We start from the raw sequence: 21,599 nt of genomic DNA, 5'->3' as shown, positions 1-21,599 counted from the left end.
TCATTTTGTTGCCTTCCTAAATATGTCTTGTTTTGGTTTTTTTTCCTGGCTGCTTTTCCAGATTTTTTTTTTTTTTTAATTTTGTATTACAGCATTTGACTACAGAATAACTAGATGTGTGTGTTTTTAAAAAGTATTTGCTTGGGTTTCTTTGAGTTCTCAGGATGTATAAACTGGTACTTTCTAAGAAAATGGGAAGTTTTAAAATATTTTTTCCTGCCCTAGTTTTCTTTTCTCTTCTTTTAGTACTGAAATCTTTGGTATGTCTCATCAAATCTCTAAAATTCTGTGCAGGTTTCTTCAGTCTTTATTCCCTTTGTTTTTCAGATTGAATAATTTGTATTGCTCTGTCATCAAGTTCACGGCCATTTTCTGCCATCTTGATCTGCTGTTATCTATCCAGCAAATTTCTTATTTCGGTTTTGTAGTGTCCAACTGTATAATGCCCATTGGTATTTTTATATTTCTAGTATCTTTAAGATCCCATCTGTGTCAGCCTCCATGTGTGCATTTCCTCCAAGTGCTTGAGCATATTTATAATGCCTACTTTAAAGGTTAATTGTAATATATGGGTCATCTCTAGGTTGGTTTCCAAGGACTATTCTTGTGGTTTTTGTTTTTGTTTTATGAGTATGTGCCACCATTTTCCATTTCTTTACCTATTTAGTAACTTTTTGATTGAATACAGGACATTGTGAATGATTATGTTATATTCTAGATTCTGTTATGTTCCTCTGAATGGTGTTTTAGTATACGGATATTGTGGCTGAACTCAAATTCCCAACTCTGTCTCCCTTGTTGCAGATATCTGCTTAGTTCTTTCAATTTGTAACTGCTGTGATTTTATAGGATCTTTTCTGATGTCTTTTCTATGCCATGCATAGATGAGCAAAGAATTTTGAGTGAATTTTATATGAAGATTTGGGGGTTCATGCCTACTGCAGCTCTTCCTCAAACTTACTGGCTGATCTTCTAGTCCTAGACTCTATCCTCTGCTCCCTTAAGCTAGCCCAGTAAGGCTGTAACCTTGTACCACTTGAGCTGCACAGATGGGTGAACTCACTCAGACATAAAGCTACTAACTTGCCAGTCCCCTCTGCAAAGCTTTGTCTCTCGAGGTAGATTTCTGTGTTTCATCTCTTTTGTCATCTTCCTAGATGGTTTCTATTTATTGCTTTTAACAGATAATTGTCTTTGTACCATAAAACATTGTGGAAATAAAAAATAGAATTTATTATTTATACAACAAAGTCAAACTTCTTACAGTGTGATACCATCAACTTTTGGCTAGATTACTATTCTCTAAAGAGATGTGTAGTTCACACACACAATTATTTCATTTCAGATATAATTTTCAGAATTTGAGGAAGACTCAAGTGCATGAAATCTATACTATTTCTATCGAAATATTTGGTAGTAGCTGTTTACTTGTTTTTATAAATTGTTTTCATTTGCCAAATAGTAATATTTGACACCAAGGGTTTTTGCCTATTGTCTCCTTTATGCTTTCTTAGAAAAAAGAATTAGAGAAAAATATATCAAATCTTCATCTCAAATATTTATGAGATTTGATTGGAGAGTAAGAGTTTTGAAAATCACTGAAAACAAATATCGAGATGCTGGCTCAAGAACTAGAATAGCTCTTTAGTGACCCCTTTTAATGATCAAGCCATCAAGTCTGCCAAGTAAAGCATGTTAGCCTCCGTAGGCTTAATGCTTTTGGTGTTTCAACAGCAAACTCCTAATTATGATGATTTCAGACTTATAAAATGGTCTTAATAATGCTGTTGCCCCACCACAAATCTTAAGAACTAAACCTACATTGTAAATTCTTTCTTTCTTTCTTTTTTTAAACAGGATCCATGTTTAACAAGTTTATCATCGTCATCCCTTAAAGAAAGTCTTGGAGATTCCTTTTCACCAGGATCTGGAGGAAAAACATCCATAAAAGGTGGTTGTATCAAATTATTACATCTTAGTTTATGTGTGAACTCTATACTGCTTAGAATCCTATTTGTAAAAGAAAGAATACATAGTTATAGGAATGACAGGTTTGTATTTGCCTCAAATTGTGCTATTTACTAACCATGTGATTTTAGATGCAGAACTAGACACAGTTCCAAGAGTAAAGCAACTAATCTCTCTGGCCCGGTATACTGATCTTATAATGGGGATCATAAGAGCAACCCACCCACACAGTGGCCATCAGAACTAAGTGGGTTAATGATACATGTAAAGCACTGAGAACAGTGTCATGGTAAGCATGCAGTAAGTGTGAGGGGTGATGTATGTCTTTCCCTAGTCCTGTGACTTAGAGCTTCATGAGAGCTAAAAAGGCATCACTGCTTCTAGGACCGAGATATGTAACATTTATTAAGTGCTTGCTGTGTAGTATAGTTTTTGTCATTTTACAGATGAGAAAAACTGAAGTACAGAGATATTGAGAAACATACCCAAGGTCAGTAATGGAGCTGTAATTTGAATCTTCAGCTCCATAGTTGTTCTTTTAACTGAACACATTGATTAGCAGCTCTAAAGAATCCACTGATGGTACTTGGAGTCATGAGTGCTCTCCAGATGAACAGGTCTAACTCTATTATAAAATTATCTTAACTCCTGCTTACTACAAAGCAGGTTTCAAAGATGGCTTTAATGAAAGCAGCAGAATTAAGACTTTGACAATAAAGAGACAAGGTTGGCCAGCAGGTGGCTCCGAGTAGAGCTGAGAGTTGGTGATTGATTGCTTTCTGTTGAACATTCCAAAGTGGGGCAGACAGAATAACAGAAGCAGTTCTGTGATAGCAAAATGGAATCTTCTCATGCCAGAGCCTGAGACTGTCCTTTGGAGCACGGTAAGGATAAGCAGCAGGCTCACCTTTAGTGCCTGTTAGTAAAGGCAGGCATCTTAACAGGGATAAAGCTGTCTAGAGGATGGCTTTATTTGGTGTGATGACTCTTCTAAAAGTGCATGGGTTCTTGGTTCCCCTGCACCTATACAAGTTTACAGCTGTACTGATTGTGCCTCTGGTAACGTAGAGATGTGTGCCTCCAGCGTACATAGCCTCTTGTTCCAGCTAAGAATGCCAGACTTTGAATAGAATAGATATTGCCGGCCTACTTACTTGGTTTATCATCAACAGGAGCTTTTGGTGTGTCTTTTGCTTTAGGATAGTTATTCCATTTTTTTACTCATATATTTTTTTCTAAGTGTTAGGTATGTCAAGTGTTTTTGTAGATTGAGTAGCCATTTTCTCTTTCATAGATCACTGGAGAAAAGTTTACTCAGGTTGAATACAGTAGCTCTCCTTTATTGTATTCTGCAAGACAAAGAGTTTGTAAACACTCCTTTTAGTAGAAAGCAAATGAATCTGTTACTAGTTCGGAAGGGAGTTTTAGTTTTGTGACTCTGTCTCAAAATAGATCAGAATGAAGAACTCCCTGAAAACCACATGAGATCAAATGAAAATGAAGAGAATTCATTCTTGATAGACTTTGTCACTCCTCCAATTGAGAAATCCCAGGAAAGTCAAGTGATTACTGATGACCTTGAAGAAGAAAAGGAGAAAGCTGAACTGATGATGAATGACTTAACAGTTGATCCACCATTGTTGAAAGCTCAGAGTATCTTAATATCTACTGATGCAACGGAGCCTTCAAAGGTATTTGTATGAAATTATACCTTTTATACTACAGTTTAAAACTCAAAATAGACCTTTTAAATATTTTATCTGCCACATTATGTACTTCTGAATTGTCTGTGGAAAACTCATCTTTTGATAATGACATATTGTCAGGTAGACAATAGAGTCAGTAGAGTTTTACTTTGGTGAAGGTTTGCAGTGAATATTAAAAAGTCAGTATTTCCTTAAGAATTATCAAAGGCATATGATCATAATATACTCTTAAATATCTCGGAAATACAAACCCATAAGTGGGTAGGTTTCTATAGGTCTCCGTATTATAAAATTATAGCTATCTGGAACACCTTTGAATTAGTGAAAGTTACTCTTTCAGGTATCATTTTTAAACATTTTACAAATTTTTTTTTTTAAGATTTCATTTATTTGACAGACAGAGATTACAAGTAGGCAGAGAGTCAGGCAGAGAGAGAGAGAGGAGGAAGCAGGCTCCCTGCTGAGCAGGGAGCCCGATGCGGGGCTCGATCCCAGAACCCTGGGATCATGACCTGAGCTGAAGGCAGAGACTTTAACTCATTGAGTCACCCAGGCACCCCGAAACATTTTACAAATTTTAAGGAAAATCCTTAAGACATGTTATCACCATCTTGCTTACTTAAAAGGATGGACAGGATTATTATCACAAACGTTATTATTACTATTATTACCTTGAGAACCAGATTTTTGGTGTGTAGGATTACTTGTCACTATACTACAATGTGCCAGAAAACTATAGTTTTTAAAATTTATGGTACAGTACTTTTAGTCTTTATTCCTCTTAAATTTAGTCTTTATTCCTTATAGCTATAGTTAGCTGGTGGCTATGTATACCTAATCTTGGGGAAGGTAACAGTGCTAATTGAAAATCTGTGGTTGAGTAGGACTTTTATAATACAGAATATTAGTGCTAGTGCATTGTATTAAAATTTATGGAGATGGTTCATTAAACCATGTTCCAGTTATATTGTTCCTAACCACTTTCTTCAGGAAAAGTCACTTATGCCAAGTTAGTGATGTGCTTACATCTGTGGTCTCACTTCAATGCTAGCACTGATCTGTCTGTGTAAAGTAGAGAAGTTACTCCTTAAAAAGAAGAAGGGTATTCTGGAACTTACAGACAGGATCCTAGAAATGTCTAATAGGGGCAATTCTCAATAACAACAGGGAATTTTGTATAACAAGAAAGAGCGTGACATTTCGTTTGATTGAATCCTTGGCTTTATCCTTACTCTGTCCTGAGGGATCTTCCTCAAGTCTAAATCACAACACTCCCCTGCTAAGGTCTCAATTGGATTGTCATCAGAAGAATAAAATGCAAATTCCTTCCCACATCCTCAGGACCTCACACCATTCTTCTCTGACTATAGATTCATCCACTCCCGCTGCCATTCGCTGTGCACTGGCGTCGTTCACTTTCTGTTTCTCAAAACTATCAAGCTCTTTCCCTTCTCAGGCTCTTAGTACTTACTGCTTCTTTCTTCCCACAGACCTTCCTTCATGCAAGCCCCTTGTTCCCCATCATTTTACTTGACACTGCTGTCAAGACCTCAGGGAGGCCAGGGGTACATGGGTGGCTCAGTGGGTTAAGCCTCTGGCTTTGGCTCAGGTCATGATCTCAGGGTCCTGGGATCAAGCCCTGCATAAGGCTCTCTTCTCTGCTCAGCAGAGAGCCTGATTTCCCCTCTCTCTCTGCCTGCCTCTCTGCCTACTTGTGATCTCTGTCTGCAAATAAATAAAAAAAAGAAAAGAAAAAAAAAAAAAAAGACCTCAGGGAGGCCTTTCCTGGTCACTGTCATTAACGTAACCCCTCACCCTAGTCACACTCACTGGACCCTAGTTTATCTCCATCATGACTCACATTTGGTTTTGTGTTTCATGTCCATCAACCCTTTCTAAAATGTAGCATCCTTATTAGTTTCCAGTAGCTGCTGTACTTGACACATAGTAGATGCTCTAAAAACATTAATTTCCTGGCCTCTAGGCAGGTAACTATGACAGTTACAGTGAGTAATCCATCTGTGGTATTTTCTCTTTAATAGAAAACAATTGAAGATAGAAATATGAAGACTAAAAAGTCAACAAATACTAGAGTTTCCAGTGCATCTGGCAGGTAATAAAGCTGTCGTTATCCCTTATTAATGAATGTACATTCCAATATAGCTAGTTTTAATTTAACTTCTGTAAAGTGAATTTCATTTGGTATTATTTGATTTTCTTTAAACTCTCATCTCATGAATGAATGAGTTCATTACTTCATGATAAAACTCCTGAGTTGATCATATTCTTTCATGAAAAGGAGTTGGTTAGGAGTTATCTATGCTCTGCATTGTTCCTAGGATGGAGTTTCTGTCCCGTTTTTCCTGAGACAGTACATATCAGTAATAAAGCTGAAGTCCAGCATCATACTTCTCTATTAAACACCTTTGTCCCACACATGAAAATTGTACTTAAAACCTCGATGTTCTGTGGACTAAGTTGGTTTATTGAGATGAAAAGACTCTATTGCTTCATTCACACTGATGATAACAAATGCCTAACTCATAAATGATAATCAGAACCTTCTCAGTCTTTTCAATCAGAACCATAAATCAAATAAAACTAGAGTCCGCAAACTTTAACTGTAAATTGCCAGTTAGTGCATGTATTGGACTCTGTAGGCCGTATGGTCTCCGTTGTAACTACTCAGTTCTGCTGGTGTAGCAGGGGAATAGTTGTGGTGCAGTAAACTTAAGAAATAAATAGACTGTACCAAACTGGGTCATGGGCCATATTTTCCTGCCAACCTCTGAAATAGAGGATGCTATTCTAATTTTATATTTAGAGTTGTTTTTTGTAACAAAATGATACAAGAGACTTAAAATCTACTTTATTAATACTTTTTGTTCCATATAACTTGAGATGTAGTCCATTTTTCTTGAAAATGTTCTAATTATAAATATCTTGAAAGAGCATCCATTTGAAGCTCTTAGTAGATGAAGAAAAAATTATCATTTTCCTATTTTATCATCACTTTCAAAGTACTTATAATTTACAATATAACTTCAAATATAGTAGTTGTGAATTCTAGTGAATTTTTCTTCTACCAAGTACAACTAATATTTTCTGTTGATTTATTTGAATCTTTTCAGATTAATGACTCCTGAGTTCTTAAAGAAATCTAATTCTGTAAGGAGACCTCCATCAACAGCTACCTCTTCTCACTATTTAGGGACTTTGAAAGTCTTGGACCAAAAGCCCTCACAGAAACAGAACATAGAACCTGAAAGAGCAGACAGCATAAGGGCAGCTGTTTATCAGGTAAAAAGGAAAACATATAACAAAAAATGAAGAACTGATCACGTAATAAGATTACCTGTTTACCAAGGAATAAAAAGACCCTATCAGAAATGATGGCTTAATACTTAATTTATTAGGAAAGTTGTTCTTTTATAATACCTGAGCAACCCAGAGTTTTTTTTTGTTTTACTAGAATACTTCTTTCCAAGCTTTGCTTAACCGATCATGGTTGTTTAAGAGAATATGCCATAGCAACTTATGAAAAACGATAAAAAGCAAAAATACTGTTAAGGTCTATACATGTTTTTATACTTTTTCCTCCTTAAAATGTATATTGTTAAGAACACAAAGAGTTTTAATTTTTTCCTAAGACTTTGCATTAAGCTTATACAGAACAAGACTTTCCTGATTTTTTTTTCACAGTTCCCAAAGACATCCTTTTTTTTTTTTTGGTCTTGTTTGTTTTACAAAATAGTACACTTTAGAAAATTATACTTGTAAATTTTGGAGAAAAATGTTAATTTATGTAGCCATTATGTTCAATCTTCAGAGTCTGTTGTTAAAACTATGATGTTTTATTTTCTTAACTCATCTTTATATATTAGAATATTATCAGAAAAAGAAAAGTGATACTAGTTTATATGGAATTTCTACATTTCATATATTGCTTTTTTAAAATTTCTTGGGTGCTCATGTGGCTCAATTGGTTGTTTGCCTTCAGCTCAGGTCATAATCGAGTCCCACAACAGGCTCCCTGCTCAGCGGGGCATCTGCTTCTCCCTCTGTCCCTTCTCCCTGCTTGTTTTCTCTCTCCCTCTCTCTTTCTTTCTCCCCCCCATTCTCAAATAAATAAAATCTTAAAATAAAATTTCTATCAAATATTTCAGAAATGAGTAAGAATTCTGAATCATTTGGGAAACTGAATGTTATATACTTTTTTCTTGTTTTCACAGGAGTGGTTAGAAAAGAAAAATGTGTATTTACATGAAATGCACAGAATTAAAAGGATCGAAAGTGAAAACTTAAGGATCCAAAATGAACAGGTATTCTGAAATATAGAAATGGAAAATATTCTGGGCTTTTAAGTTAGTAAAATATGTCTGAGTAACATTTCTAAATCCACTGTTTTTTAAATGGCAAAATAACATGGATATAAAAGAATTGATTACTGATTTTATTTCTCTGGCACTTCATACATTTTTAGTTTGATATAAATATAACCATCTCACATGAAAACAGATATGCAAAGATTTCTGATTTTTGTATGTGTGGAATATATTTGACACTACTGATTTAGGAACTTAACTATTACTTGTGACTACCTATTCACTCTTACTTAACTTTTCACTGTTAAAAATTGACTTCAGTCTTACAACTTAGCCAGGAACATAAAGGATCAGCAGATATGAACCTCCATTTTTCCTCTTTTCTATCTTGAATTTTATCTGTGTCCTAAAGACTAACGTCTATGGAGGGGCGCCTGGGTGGCTCAGTCGGTTAAAGCCTCTGGCTTCGGCTCAGGTAATGATCTCAGGGTCCTAAGGATCGAGCCCCACATCGGGCTCTCTGGTTAGCAGGGAGCCTGCTTTCCTCTCTCTCTCTCTGCCTGCCTCTCTGCCTACTTGTGATCTCTGTCTGTCAAATAAATAAATAAAATCTTCAAAAAAAAAAAAAAAGACTAACGCCTTCGGGGGAAAAAAAATACTAACGCCCATGTGAGCTCTTGACTGGTATCCTTCCCACTTACTGGAGGTGGACTCTTATTTTACTCTGGTCTGTACTTCAGTCTCTACCTCTAACTCCTGCCTGGTGGTCCACAACATGCTAAGTTCCCTCCTGACTTCTGAAATAGAAACCCTTCCCTGTGCTGTCCAGTACTAAAGGGATTCAGAAGGAAACCGGGTTCCCCAATGCCTGGTACTGATGGAGAAGCATGCAGGGGTGTGCCTGCATCCCCCTCAGCAGTTCTGCGGCCTTAGATGGCTGAGCTGCAAGCCCAACACCTTCTCCTGTCATCGTCACAACTCGCTGAGGTGGCTTGTACCTTTACTTCTAAAGCGTGTTTTTTTATAAGACTTCATGTCGTTTAGCATTAAGTAATAAGGCAGAGAATATAATGGAATTAGATGGAGGTAAGTCAAGTAATAACATACTTATCATACCCTCATCTACATTTTTCTCAGTCTGGCACCGAGTTTCAGCATCCCGGCTGTGTTTATTTTGTAACAGTTTTATGCTTTGATGTCAGTCAAAATTCAGGTTCAAAGCAAAGATCCGGGGCTTTCTGCAGGACTTGGCCAGTTGAGTTCACTCTTACTTTATAAGCCTGAAACTTTCCTGATATTTTCCTTGAAATGGAATGTTTTATTCTGAGCATTCTGCAGTAGCACTCAGGCCATTATAGTTGATTTTGATAATGTTTGTTTAGTAGGCTTCCAAAAAAGAGTTCTTTCCCATGAATAGCAGATCAATATCTGATAAACGGGTTTAGAAAAGGATATTTTAAACTGCAATGAATAATTCCGATAACACTTTTTTTCTAAATCCACTTGTCTCAACCATTCTAAAAAAATTACCTACTCTGAACAACAAGGTCTAGAAATGACGATGATGAAGGGAATTCAACACAATCAGTATGTGTCTGTATGTGCCGCTATCTGTCCACTGTTTATATGTCTGTCTCTTATTTTTTTGAAACAGAAAAGAGCTGCTAAGCGAGAAGAAGCATTAGCATCCTTTGAGGCCTGGAAGGCTATGAAAGAAAAGGAAGCAAAGAAAATAGCTGCCCAAAAAAGGCTTGAGGCCAAAAACAAGAAGAAAACAGAGGAAGAAAATGCCGTGAGAAAGGAAGAAGCACTGCAGGTACTCGGCGGCTTTACTCGGCGGCTTAAAGTCCCTGGTGGCATGATTTTGCCTTCTCTGACTACTAGAGATTAGTGACTAGCTCTGGCTCTCCTTATTGATCATTTTCACGGTTAATAAGAAAATCATTGTGTACTTTTTCAGGCCTTTGAACGATGGAAAGAGAAAAAGATGGAATATCTTAGGGAGAAAAATAAAAAGGAGAGAGAATATGAACGAGCGAAGAAGCAGAAAGAGGAGGAGACGATTGCTGAGAAAAGGAAAGATAACCTAACTGCTGTTGAGAAATGGTAATCCCAATTGAGAGCTATTTGATAGTTTCCAAGTGAATAACACTTCAAGACTCTTGAAAAGATTATTTGCTTGAAATTTACTAAAGCATTGCCATCTCATTATTGCAAAGCTATATTCAGGAATCTTAATCTTTTCTTATTCTATCCTCCCCTTTAACCATCCGGTGTTCTGTAATATCCTACATAGGAATGAAAAGAAGGATGCTTTTTTCAAAGAAAAGGAGAAAGAGAAAATAAATGAGAAAAGAAGAGAGGAACTGAAAAGAGCAGAGAAAAAAGATAAAGATAAGCAAGCTATTGATGAATATGAAAAATGGCTGGTAGGTATTGTCTGTTAATGCACTTGTGTCTTGTGAATGCCCTTTATTCGTGACTTTTCCATCCAGTTCTCTCTGTCTCTGCCTACTGACCATTTTTACCTGAAGCTGCCTTGTGGAATCTTGTTCTCTCCCTGTGTCCATCCTATTTTCTTTGATTTACTCATTTCTGTTGATGCTTTTACTCTTTCCTCAAGCACTCAAATGTTAGGCAGAATATTCTTCGTTATCTGCATCCTGACATTCATTTATTTACCAATCACGCCTGTTCTTCCTTTGCAATGACTATTCTGTCTAAAATCATGGAGCGCTGACAAGTGCATTGCTGACGGTATGCCAGGCTATTTTAGGTGGGACTTGTCATGACACATAGTAATATGGGATTGAATAGTGAGAAAGTTACTCCATTTTTTAAATTCTCTTTTGATCTTTCTAATGACCTCAAGGAGAAGGTTTCATTTTGGTGTTTTTTAATGAAAGAAATTAAGTAGAAAGTGTGGGAGGAAAATGTCTAGCTGGACTTAACATTATTTTGTTTTTTGTATTTTTTGTTTGTTTTAACATACTTATGTTTATGGTCACTTTTCATTGATGTTAAGCAAAATACCATTTTCTGGCTTAAAATATCATTATAAATATGCATGTTTATCAATATTTGGCTAAGAATGCATTCCTATGAATAAGTACTTTATATATGAGTCGGTGACACATTCATCTGAGTGGTTAGCACATCCCATGTTGCAGCAACCAAACCGAGTAAAATTGCTCCGCTGGGTTTGGGATCCAGTAGGGTTTCTTTCTAGTAGGAATGCTTGTCTGCCTTTTTTTTTTTTTTAAATCCACATCCATCTGCTACTTAAAAATATCATCCAGGGTATTTTGTGGTTGTATTTCTCTGGTTAGGACTGAACTTGAGCAGCTTTTCATTTGTATAAGGGTCTTTTATAATTTTTTGTGGAAACTGTTAATTTATAGACTTTCCACATTTTTCTGTTGGTCTTTTTCTTCTTGACTTTTAGAAGCTTGTTTAAGTATTAGGGAAATCAACCCATCATTTCTGATAGGAGTTACTACTTTTTCCCCCATTGTTTGTTGGTCTCTAAACTTTGCATATAGTATTTTATGCCATGAAGAACTAATTTTATTTTCTGGTGTCACACTTATCAATCTATTAGGTTCTGATTTTCAAGCATAATTGAAAAAGCTTTCTTTATAACTTGAGGCTAAAAGAAGTACTCCCATTTTTCTTCTAATAACTTTCTAATTTTAGTATCTTGACATTTTAACATTTGATCAGCTTGTAATTTACCTTGATAATAGTGGTGATAGTGATAATAGTGATAATATGATTCTGATTTTATTTTTTCCAAATGCATTTCCTATGAAATAGCCTATCTTTTACTCATTGATTTGAGGTACTGCCTTTGTTATATGATACCTTCCCAGATTTAGGGTCAATTTCTTGACTCTCTGTCCCATTGGTCAATCTCAAGTCTCATGGTACATATTCCAGCATTGTATTGTCTCATTCAGGGCTTCATATGTTTTCGTATCTGTTTTGGTTAATCTTCCTTCCTAGCATGTCTTTCAAAGTATTTCTGACTGTTACAGTTTACTTTTTCACATCAGCTTTAGAACCAACAGTAGCTAGAGAGGCATGCAGGACACCAAGCAGTCTATTTAAAGATAGGGTAAAAAGATGAATGAAGCACTTAGGAATAAACTTAAGAAATGTACAAAACCACTATGAAGAAAATTTTAGAATACTCCTGCAGGACACAAATGAAGACTTGAGAACATGGATCCAAACTGCTCTTGGATAGAAACACTCAGTCTCATAATGATGTTATAGATGTCAGTGCTTCCTGAAGTAATTTACAAATTTAATGTGATCCTAATAAATAGGCCAACAGAATTTCTTCTTGTTTATGTGTTGATTTTAGTGCTACTTTATGCTAAGTCCATGCAGAAAAACAGTAAGGGAAAACAAAGTGATCAGAATTGGTTGGATGGTTTGAATGAAAAAGGTAGTATTTTGTGATGGCTTCCTTAAACTCTTAAATAGTCCTTGGTTCAAGAAAAATTAAAAGTCTTCTTCTATCAAGGAAGCATCTACTAACTGTGCTATATCACTTAGGGCAACTAAATTGGCATGTTTTTCAGTTTTATTTCCACATACTTTTGATGATGGGAATAGAATTTTCTTAATGACTAAGTCATTGTTAGGTACATTGTGTTTTATTATAGTATTTGTATTTAGCCACTTTCTTATTCTAATCAGTCCTCTGGAGAACAAAAACTTATCAAAGATGAAAATAACTTGTTTTGATATGTAGTACAGCCTTGACAGATATAATGCTACTTATTAAAATATCCAGTCACATTACAGATCTAGTCCTCCAACTTGTCAATTTCTTATTGCAATTTGTTTCTAGAAAGAATGGAAAAATACCCCCATATGGAAATCTAAGAACTTCAACTTTAATGTAAAGTTACATCTCAAGATATTGTTATAAAACCTGCTTTAAGTAATGAGCATTGGATTGGTTATCATTTTAGGGGAAAGTTACAGTCAAAGATCAGTAAGACTCTCTTCTTTATGCTGGTTCCCAGATCATCTTAATTGATATTAAAGTTGATAATTAGTTGCCTGTTTCCTATTCTGACTTTCTTAGCACCTGCTTTTAAGAGCAGACTTGTTTCATGTTTTCCTCTCTCTCCCCATGTGAAATGGAATGGACAAAAAGAGGTATGTGCAGTCAGTTTCTGTGGACTCAGCCCCATACTGCTTTTCTGCTCTCTAGCTAGAAGGTGTGTCTCTCTCTAAGATACTACAGTGTTTAACAGAGGCCCAGTTACAGTTTTTTGTTGTTGTTGCTGTTTTTTTCTTAGTTAGGATTCTGAAAGGAGAATCACCCTTTGCTTTAGTAGGAATATCAAGCATGGGGCAAAATGTTAAGACAGTAAAAAGAATTTCATACCTCTTTTCATTCCTTTTGTTGTATGTGAATAATTGTATGCTTATGGAAACCTTGCATTGTCGTATTCTTCTTGTGACACATCAATTCCATACACTTGCTGGTGTAAGAATCATAGACACCTCATAATGTACCAAGATGCTGCCCCTCCCAAGCTGTCCAGCCTGTAGAGGTGACACTATCTAAGGTTCCTGGATACTGCTGTTCTTTGAGAAAATCACCAGTTTGAGGAAACCACCAAATTCTATAGTGTTAGCAGAGACTTGGAGAAATGAAGAGACAATCTGAGCTGCAGGGTGAAAAGAGCTAGTGCTGCTAACATTTCAGGAATTCCTGGATTAATGTTTAATTTTCATAGTAATCCTCACATAGTCCTTTCTTTGAAGGGAGTGTGTGCAGGGAAACAAAATGATTCTAAAATCATCCAGCATAATAAAAATGGGAGAATATAGAAGGTGATATTTCCAAAATAAGATGAGGTAGAAGACTGTTTCTATCAAGCAGTAAAGTATAAATTTACCAAAAAAAAAGTATAAATTTACCATCCTACTCTCCCATGAACCAGCATTCTCCTCTCCTGGATTTGTCCCATCACTTTCCAAGATGTATAATTCTTAATTCTTAATTCCTCATTTGCCTCCAGTTGTGGTTCCACATCTCACTACCCCTTTTTAATAGCTAAACTTCTAAGGAAGTTTTATTTACACTCCATACCCTTTTCACCCTCAGCACACTCCAGCCTTGTCTCTTTCGCCATCACTATACTGTAACGACGCTTCAAAAGTTAGTTTTGCCAAACCATCTAGCAATCCAATGTGTTGTTGCCTGCTGCATTCCCCAGACCTCTAAAACATTCTCCCTAGCCACTTTCATCTTTTGGCAACTGTCACCTCCCCTGGGTACCTTGCTCTCCTGGTGTCTCTCATTTCTCTGCCTTTCTCCTCGATGGCATTTGTTGACTTCCCTTCTCTTACCTGTGTTCCAGATGTTACCATTGGCCTGCAGGCCCCACACCACCTCACACACCCACCTGTCTTTTCTGGTACCCTCTCCTGTCTTCTGCCCAGTTTGAGTCACACTGGCTAGCACTGGCCGTCTTGTTTCCTTTCACATCCCACGTTTCTCCCACGTGTCCGAGCCCTCACACATACTGCTCGCTCTGCTTGGAATGCTCTCTCCTCAGTGCCTCTCACAAGGGGCTTCTCTTATCCGGCTTGTCTCACTTTGAAATGACTTTCCCTGAATCCACTTTTCTTTGAAGCCATGCAGTCTGTTTTATTCTTTAGCAATCACAACAATTTTTGTATATGTTCCATAGAAATTCTCACAATTTGAAATGATCTGTTGTTTGTTTGTTAACTGTCTGTTTTGAAAATCCCCTGAGGGACAAGGACCAGATTTGTGTTTGGGATTTTAGAATCATGTTATACGTGGTCCCCTATAGTATACTGCTTGACCCAGAGTGGGATCTTGGTGCTTAACAGTTGGATGAATGAACACAAATCAAAGCAATATAATACCAGTAAATAATAGACGCTCCCATCCCCCGCCCCAGGACCTCTCAGAACCTGTGACAAGGAAGGATGTGCTGCTATATAATAAATAACACAAATTAATGGATGCAAGGAAACTGTAACTTTGGTTATTTGTGTGACATTTGGGCATGAGATCGCTTCAAAGCGAAAGCACCTAAGCATTAAATATAAAATGCCAAACAATAGAAGAACTGAAGGAAAACAAAACACTATCAAGTCTCACAGGGATAAGATGCTTTTCTAAACCGAGAAGTACTATAGAAATAAAAAGAAAAACATGAACAGATACTGAATTTAAAATCACTAATATGTTAACATAAAAAGTCCATGTAGGTTCTGCTTGGGGGGGTGGGTTCCTACAGCCGCTTTGGAAAATAAATCATTTCCCAGCAAATTATATTAATACCAGCAGTTTCACTCCTAGGCAGATACTTGGAGAGAAAATCTTGACTTATAAGTACAAGGCATCAAACAGGGATGTTTACTAGGGGGAAAAATCATGTTTTCAACAACACAAAAATAGGTTAACAAATAGTGATAAGTTGACATGCTGGAACTCTATGAATATTCTATGGAATATCGATGAACTAGAGTTGTAATTCACATAGGTGGTTCTTAGAAATATTAAGATGGATAAAAAAGGAAACTGCAAAAGTACAGCATGTTACATTTTACTCTAATTATAAAAACATGCAAAACAAAATTACTTGTTTTGAAATTAATGCATTTATAATACAAGTACTAAGAGATGCGCTGAAATGATAAGCATCAAGTTGAGAGTAATGGTTACCTCACTGGGGTGGAGAGGAAGCAGTATGATGGAGGAATGAACACAGAGACCTTCAAAAGTATTGGTCCTTGTTTTTTTTCATAAGGCAGATGGTGGGCACACAAGTTTTGATTACATTACTCTTTAAACAATTGTCTCAGCTGAAATAGTTCTTTTTTTTTTTTGCTAAAAAGGACAGAGTAATGTAGGTAAAATGTGTGCTGCAAAGATAATATATATTATATGAAAATTACTAAGCATTAAAAGCATCGATACCCATAGCCAGATAATTAAGCAAAAAAATTCACGAAAGGGCTAAAGAAAAATATACTGTGCTCAAACTTAATAACCAAAGAAACGTGAGACTTAATTTTCAACTATTTATAACAATTTTGAAGTGTCCCTGCTGGTCATGGCATATTCAACCTTTGCACCCAGTAAATTAAGTTCTGAGATTCTGTTCTCAAGTCATCACTAACTTCTCATAATTTTTTCTTTGAGTTATGGAATTATAGGTCTTTTTCCCCCATTTTTCATAATTTTGTTTAAATATTATCACTTTAAATATTAAAAAATAAGTGATTAAGTGATGCATTAGAACCTGTTGGTAATATAGATGAGCAATATACTCAGCCGCTATTCCTTTATAACCAGTTAAATAGGAAGGACATTTTAATGTCTTATAATGGGTTACTTTGTTCTTTAGCAAGCAACTTGATTTGAAAATAATGTTCATATATGTATATACATTTAAAGTTTTCTATTTTCTCTTTAGGAAAAGAAAGAAAGGCAGGAAAGAATCGAACGAAAACAAAAGAAACGTCATCCCTTTCTGGAAAATGAGGCACTTCCTCCCTGGAGCCCTCCAAGCAGAACTGTATTCTCAAAAGTGTTCTGATACTTCTCAGTTTTACATTATTTAGTTATCAATTCACCATTTTAGCCACTATTTATTCAATTAGTTATAGTTAGAAGAGTCTATTTTTATTAAATGCCAGCCGTTTCCACTAACAATGGAAAAGATGCTTTGGAGTTTAATCAGTGAAATAACTGAAAGCTTTTTTTTGGACTGTAGGTAAACTGCCTCAGATGAGAAGCTAATAATCAGATTGCTCTTACCATTTGAATGACCATCACGTCCTGACAGTCCTTACAATCAGATGATCCATGGTCACTTTCCCGAAGCTGTGCATGGTATTTGTGTGTTTATTCCCCAGAATAGGAAACCATCTAGGTACTATAATCATAGAAATTATTAATGAAATCTGTGGATGATTGTGCACCTAGATTCAGGTTTTAAAAGGAATCATCTCTGGGGGTATGCATATATGTAAATACACATACATATTTATGTATATATATATATTTTTTTTTTAAACTGATCTTTAGCTCAAGCAGTTGCACTTGCACTGTGCAAGTTAGAGTTTCAGTCAGTTAAGGCAGTAGGTCAGTAGAACTCGAATTGTTGAGGCATTTTATTTCAAAAGTTTGCCTTATGTTTTAATATGCGTTTTATCTGTCCCACACTTAAGGTGACAATCTTAGGCACTTTTATAATGAGTAGACCTCTAAAATGTGTTTTCTAAGTTCTATCTCACTTTATTATTCCAGTGGAACCAAAAATACATCCATTTCGTGGTAGTGATACACTTAACGCAACAGTTCTGGAAATTCCATGAGAGTTCAAGGTCATTATCACTGTTAATAATTTTTTCCAGACTAAAGCCATAAAGGTCATAAACGTAATTTTCAATCTCTTAGCTTATTCCGGAGTCTTATAGCTTATATTTAGAAGACAGCTATATAGAAGGCAATTTGTAGAAAATGCCCAAAGAATCTTTATTTATTTATTTGCTCTCTGCATATCTTTAAATTAATTGGACTCATACTTGAACTGGTCAGCTGGTTTATCACAGACCAAATGTATGCTCTCAGAGCTGCAATACTACTTTAGCCAATGGTGCAGCGCAATGATGGATGAGAATAAATAATTACTATTTATTAAGCACCTACTGGATGCTTGCTGCTGGATCTTTATAGATGTCAATTCTTACCTTTAGAACAATTATTCAGTGTAGATGTTATTTTGCAGATTAAAAAATACTGAGACTTGGAAAAATAACTTGCTATACATTTAGCATGTGATTGAATTGGGATGAGAATTAAGTCTTTCTCCCTCCAGAATCTGTATTATATCAACTTTACAAACACATATCACCTCTGGGATCCTAAAATCATGTATTGTTATCCGGAGATTATCTTCCTTTTAAGAAAAATCTGTTTGTTACTTAGAGATGTTGAACTTCATTAGATCTATAAAGTGGAAGATGTTTCCATAATAGTTGAAGATTTAGTCAAATGCCTTGTACTTAGCGTTAGAATGTCAGGAAAGCCAGCAGGTTGTAGCCTGCGGTGCATGTGCAAAATAAGGGAGATACCACGGGTCACTTTCTATGATCACATCAGTGCTACGAATAAATTGGTTTTAAAATTATAAACAAAACTAGAAGCACACTGCCAGGAACTAGGAGCATACTTCATGAAATCGAAACTGTTATCCTCAGTATGTACTATCAAAACATGGGATTTAGCTCATCTCTTTTTCACCAAATACATATATAGTGCCTACCAGAATGAATCGTTGTTTTTGATATCCAATTAACTATTCACAGCTAAAAAGGAATTTGCAAATTCCAGAGAACTAAAAGGAAAAAAAGATCAGGGATATGAGATCATAAATGTGTCATAAATTTCATATTAAATATTTTCTTACACTTCCCAATTATTTTCTTCTTCATTATCATATTCAGTAGCTTGCCATTATCCCTTCTTAGTTGTTGTGAGCACTGAATGAAATTAGTAATTAAAGTAAACCACATGGCATTGTTTTCATTTAGGGACTGTCAAGAGCCCTGCATTTCCCCACTTCATGTATGTGAGAAGGTTAATGTAGGCGGCATTGATAATGGTTATTTGACATACATTTTTAGCAAACAAGAAGAAATCTCCACTTTCCTGGCCAGTCTAGCACTCAAAGGAGAATATGGAGATGACCTGTATTGGGGAGTTCCTAAAAAGAAACGTAAATACTAATCTCTTAGCACTGCTTGTGAAATAGAATGAAAAGAGAAATTGAGGTGTTTGCAAAGACACAAGTTGTTTCCCTCAAATGGGGAAGTTTGTCTTACTATGATAAATAATAATATTATTTCCCGTTTACAGCAACCTGTGCTGGCCAGTTATCTAGTTGAATGAAACCCTCTTTTTTCCTGCAGCAGAAATAAAGTTGAGTTTTGGGAGCTGGGTGAAAATAAAGTCCTGCTTATTTTCTGAGATCGAAAGGGGCGAATCCAGCCTCGTAGTATTCTCGTGAATATATTTATCTGTTTAAGGGGTATGAGTTCCCCATATATCTTTAAAAGTATCAAATGTAAATAGACATATTTACTCATTAAGTTTTCATTAATTTATAATAAAAGGGAATTCAAATTAAGGACACTAAAAATCTATAGATTTTCAGGTGAAGCTTCCAGTTTTGTAAATTGTATTGATCACTTGACACTTCAAAGAAAATAAGAATTTAATGAATATTCTAAAACATTACTGAAAAGAATTTCCCTAGAAATTTACTTATCAGTACAAAAAATAAAATATTTTACACAATGTATTTTCCATAACAAATAGTGTTTGTAGAAAATAGTGTTACATAAATAAAGAGAAACTATATGGCATTTTAGATCAGAAGGAAGAGGCAGTTTTCTTGAAGAAGATAAGAAATGTTCAGGGATAACAATTTTTCAGTGGTTTGTATTCTATCACATTTTGAAAATGTTAGTGGCTCATTTATTGTTTTAATAGTATTGAAACTGATATTTTTCACTGTTGCCAAAGCAGTAGCTGATAATAGTTAAGTGTCCATAGCTGTATTACCTTAGAGTCATAAAACTGCATCTGGGAGCATTTTAGTACTTTAATAAAACAGGCCCAAAACCTCTTTCCAAGTTGAACAAAATTACTCTGACGTGCCCATGCCCATACCACTAACCAGAAGAATCCAGAGTTAGAGATGAGGTGTCCAGTTTTCTAGTTGTAATTTGCCCCCATCCCATAATTTTGAGAAGCCAATAAAACTTTTCACGCTAAATTTTGTAACCATGGTCATTATCAGCTTGGTTCATTATGATCCTTTCAGATGGTCCTTATCCTTCCAGTGCCTTCTCCATAACTCCACAAGATCGAGGCTCTTTGGACACCTACGTGACTACTTCATGGGTGGGGGAGGACATAAGTTTCTCAAGCCCTAAGTCACAGGCGAAGATACAATGGGAAAAAGGAATTTCACAAAATGGGAGAAATTGCATGTCAAAGTAGTTCCCGAGAATAAACCCGTCCAGAAAACAAACTTCCCTGATGTCATCTTGGCTCTAATTTCAGAAGTGCTATATTAATAGGTATTTAGTCCCATATGCTCCCATGCTACACAAAGCAAAGATATCATCAGTTGCCCTGCTTCCTAGGTACACTGGCTGACAGAATAATGAATGCTATATAAATGCTTAACTGGAGACTTCCCTGAATTCTGTGTTTTAAAATTTCAGGTGATTTGATTATTTTGAAACATGTTACATGTAATTGTATAATGTTAACTAAGTTATTGGTATTAAATTTAGGATGTTGTTTTAAGAATTACCTGAGGAGATGTACTTACTGTCTGCTTTCTAGTATCATACTTCATGTTGTGCTGAATTAAAGTTAACCATTCAAGATTTATTTTATTGGGTTATGATGTTATTTATTTATCGTGCCAGATTTCATTTCATAACTTTGGAAAATGTGGTATGAGTTTCATTTCTGGGCTAATGATGAGATGATCATTGCCATTTGCAGCAAGATGGATGGATCCAGAGAGTATAAATGCTAAGCGAAATAAGCCAGTCAGAGAAAGACAAATACCATATGACGTCGCTCATATGTAGAGTTTAAGAAACAAAACAAAGACACCCCCCACACACACACACACAAAAACCCAGACTCTTAATTATAGAGAACAAATAGAGGGTTACCAGAGGGAAGGTGGGTGAGGAGATTGGTGAAATAGGTGAAGGGGATGAAGAGTACACTTACCATAATGAGCCCTGAGTAATGTATAAAATGCTGAGTCACGGTATTATACACCTCAGATTAACATAACACTGTCTGCTAACTACAGAATTTTTAAAAAAAGATGAAATGATCATATTATGCTGATACATCTTTTACTAGAAATGCCTGAAAATTTTTCAAAACTGACTGAAAATTTGGATATAAACTTTTCTTTTTCTTGAAGTAATACATAAGTTACAAAGGTAATGTAATTATAAAATTACCAAATAATTAGAAAGTGCAAATAGCAAAAATAACCCACATTTCCATCTCCCCAAAATAATCATAGTTAACATATTTTGTATTCTTCCAGCTTTTATTTTCAAGTGCCTTTTTTCCTATAGTTGGAATTAAATGGAGAGTGAAGAAAATAGAAATAAAATTCCTTCTCTCTCTGTTTTTCTCTGTGCCTCTCTCCCATGCCACCTGTGTGTGTATACCTATGTGTTGTATTTCTGTATACATATATCTTTGCATATATTTATTAAATACAGATTAATATCTATAAAATATATAAATATATATCAAATACATATATAAAATTTATTTATTTATATAAATATATATATATTTGAGTGCAAAACTCAGGAAACCAAATATGCAGTTTTGATCATATTTTAATTTTAAAGAATAAAAATGTTTGACTATATGCATGGATACATATGTGTTATATTTCTATAAATTTCTGGTTACCAGCATTTTCCACTCAACAATAGATAATAAACATATGCTATTATGCATTTTCTAATA

General features: G+C 35.4%; 1 protein-coding gene across 1 annotated transcript in view; it reads left to right on the top strand.

Moving 5' to 3' along the window:
* The window catches only part of MAP9 (microtubule associated protein 9), a 35,116-nt gene extending 14,639 nt beyond the window's left edge, over positions 1-20,477 (top strand). Inside the window, exons 6-14 of the mRNA XM_044224664.1 lie at positions 1,858-1,951; positions 3,421-3,659; positions 5,717-5,787; positions 6,806-6,974; positions 7,907-7,996; positions 9,654-9,815; positions 9,960-10,105; positions 10,296-10,428; positions 16,483-20,477. Coding sequence (XP_044080599.1) covers positions 1,858-1,951; positions 3,421-3,659; positions 5,717-5,787; positions 6,806-6,974; positions 7,907-7,996; positions 9,654-9,815; positions 9,960-10,105; positions 10,296-10,428; positions 16,483-16,605 — 1,227 coding nt within the window. The 3' untranslated portion in view covers positions 16,606-20,477. The remainder of the gene's footprint in view (positions 1-1,857; positions 1,952-3,420; positions 3,660-5,716; positions 5,788-6,805; positions 6,975-7,906; positions 7,997-9,653; positions 9,816-9,959; positions 10,106-10,295; positions 10,429-16,482) is intronic.
* The last annotated feature ends 1,122 nt before the right edge of the window (positions 20,478-21,599 follow it).

The sequence above is a fragment of the Neovison vison genome, chromosome 11, assembly GCF_020171115.1.
Source record: "Neovison vison isolate M4711 chromosome 11, ASM_NN_V1, whole genome shotgun sequence".
NCBI lineage: Eukaryota > Metazoa > Chordata > Mammalia > Carnivora > Mustelidae > Neogale > Neogale vison.
Note: the sequence above shows the minus strand (reverse complement) of the source record. Positions and strands in the feature narration are given on the sequence as shown.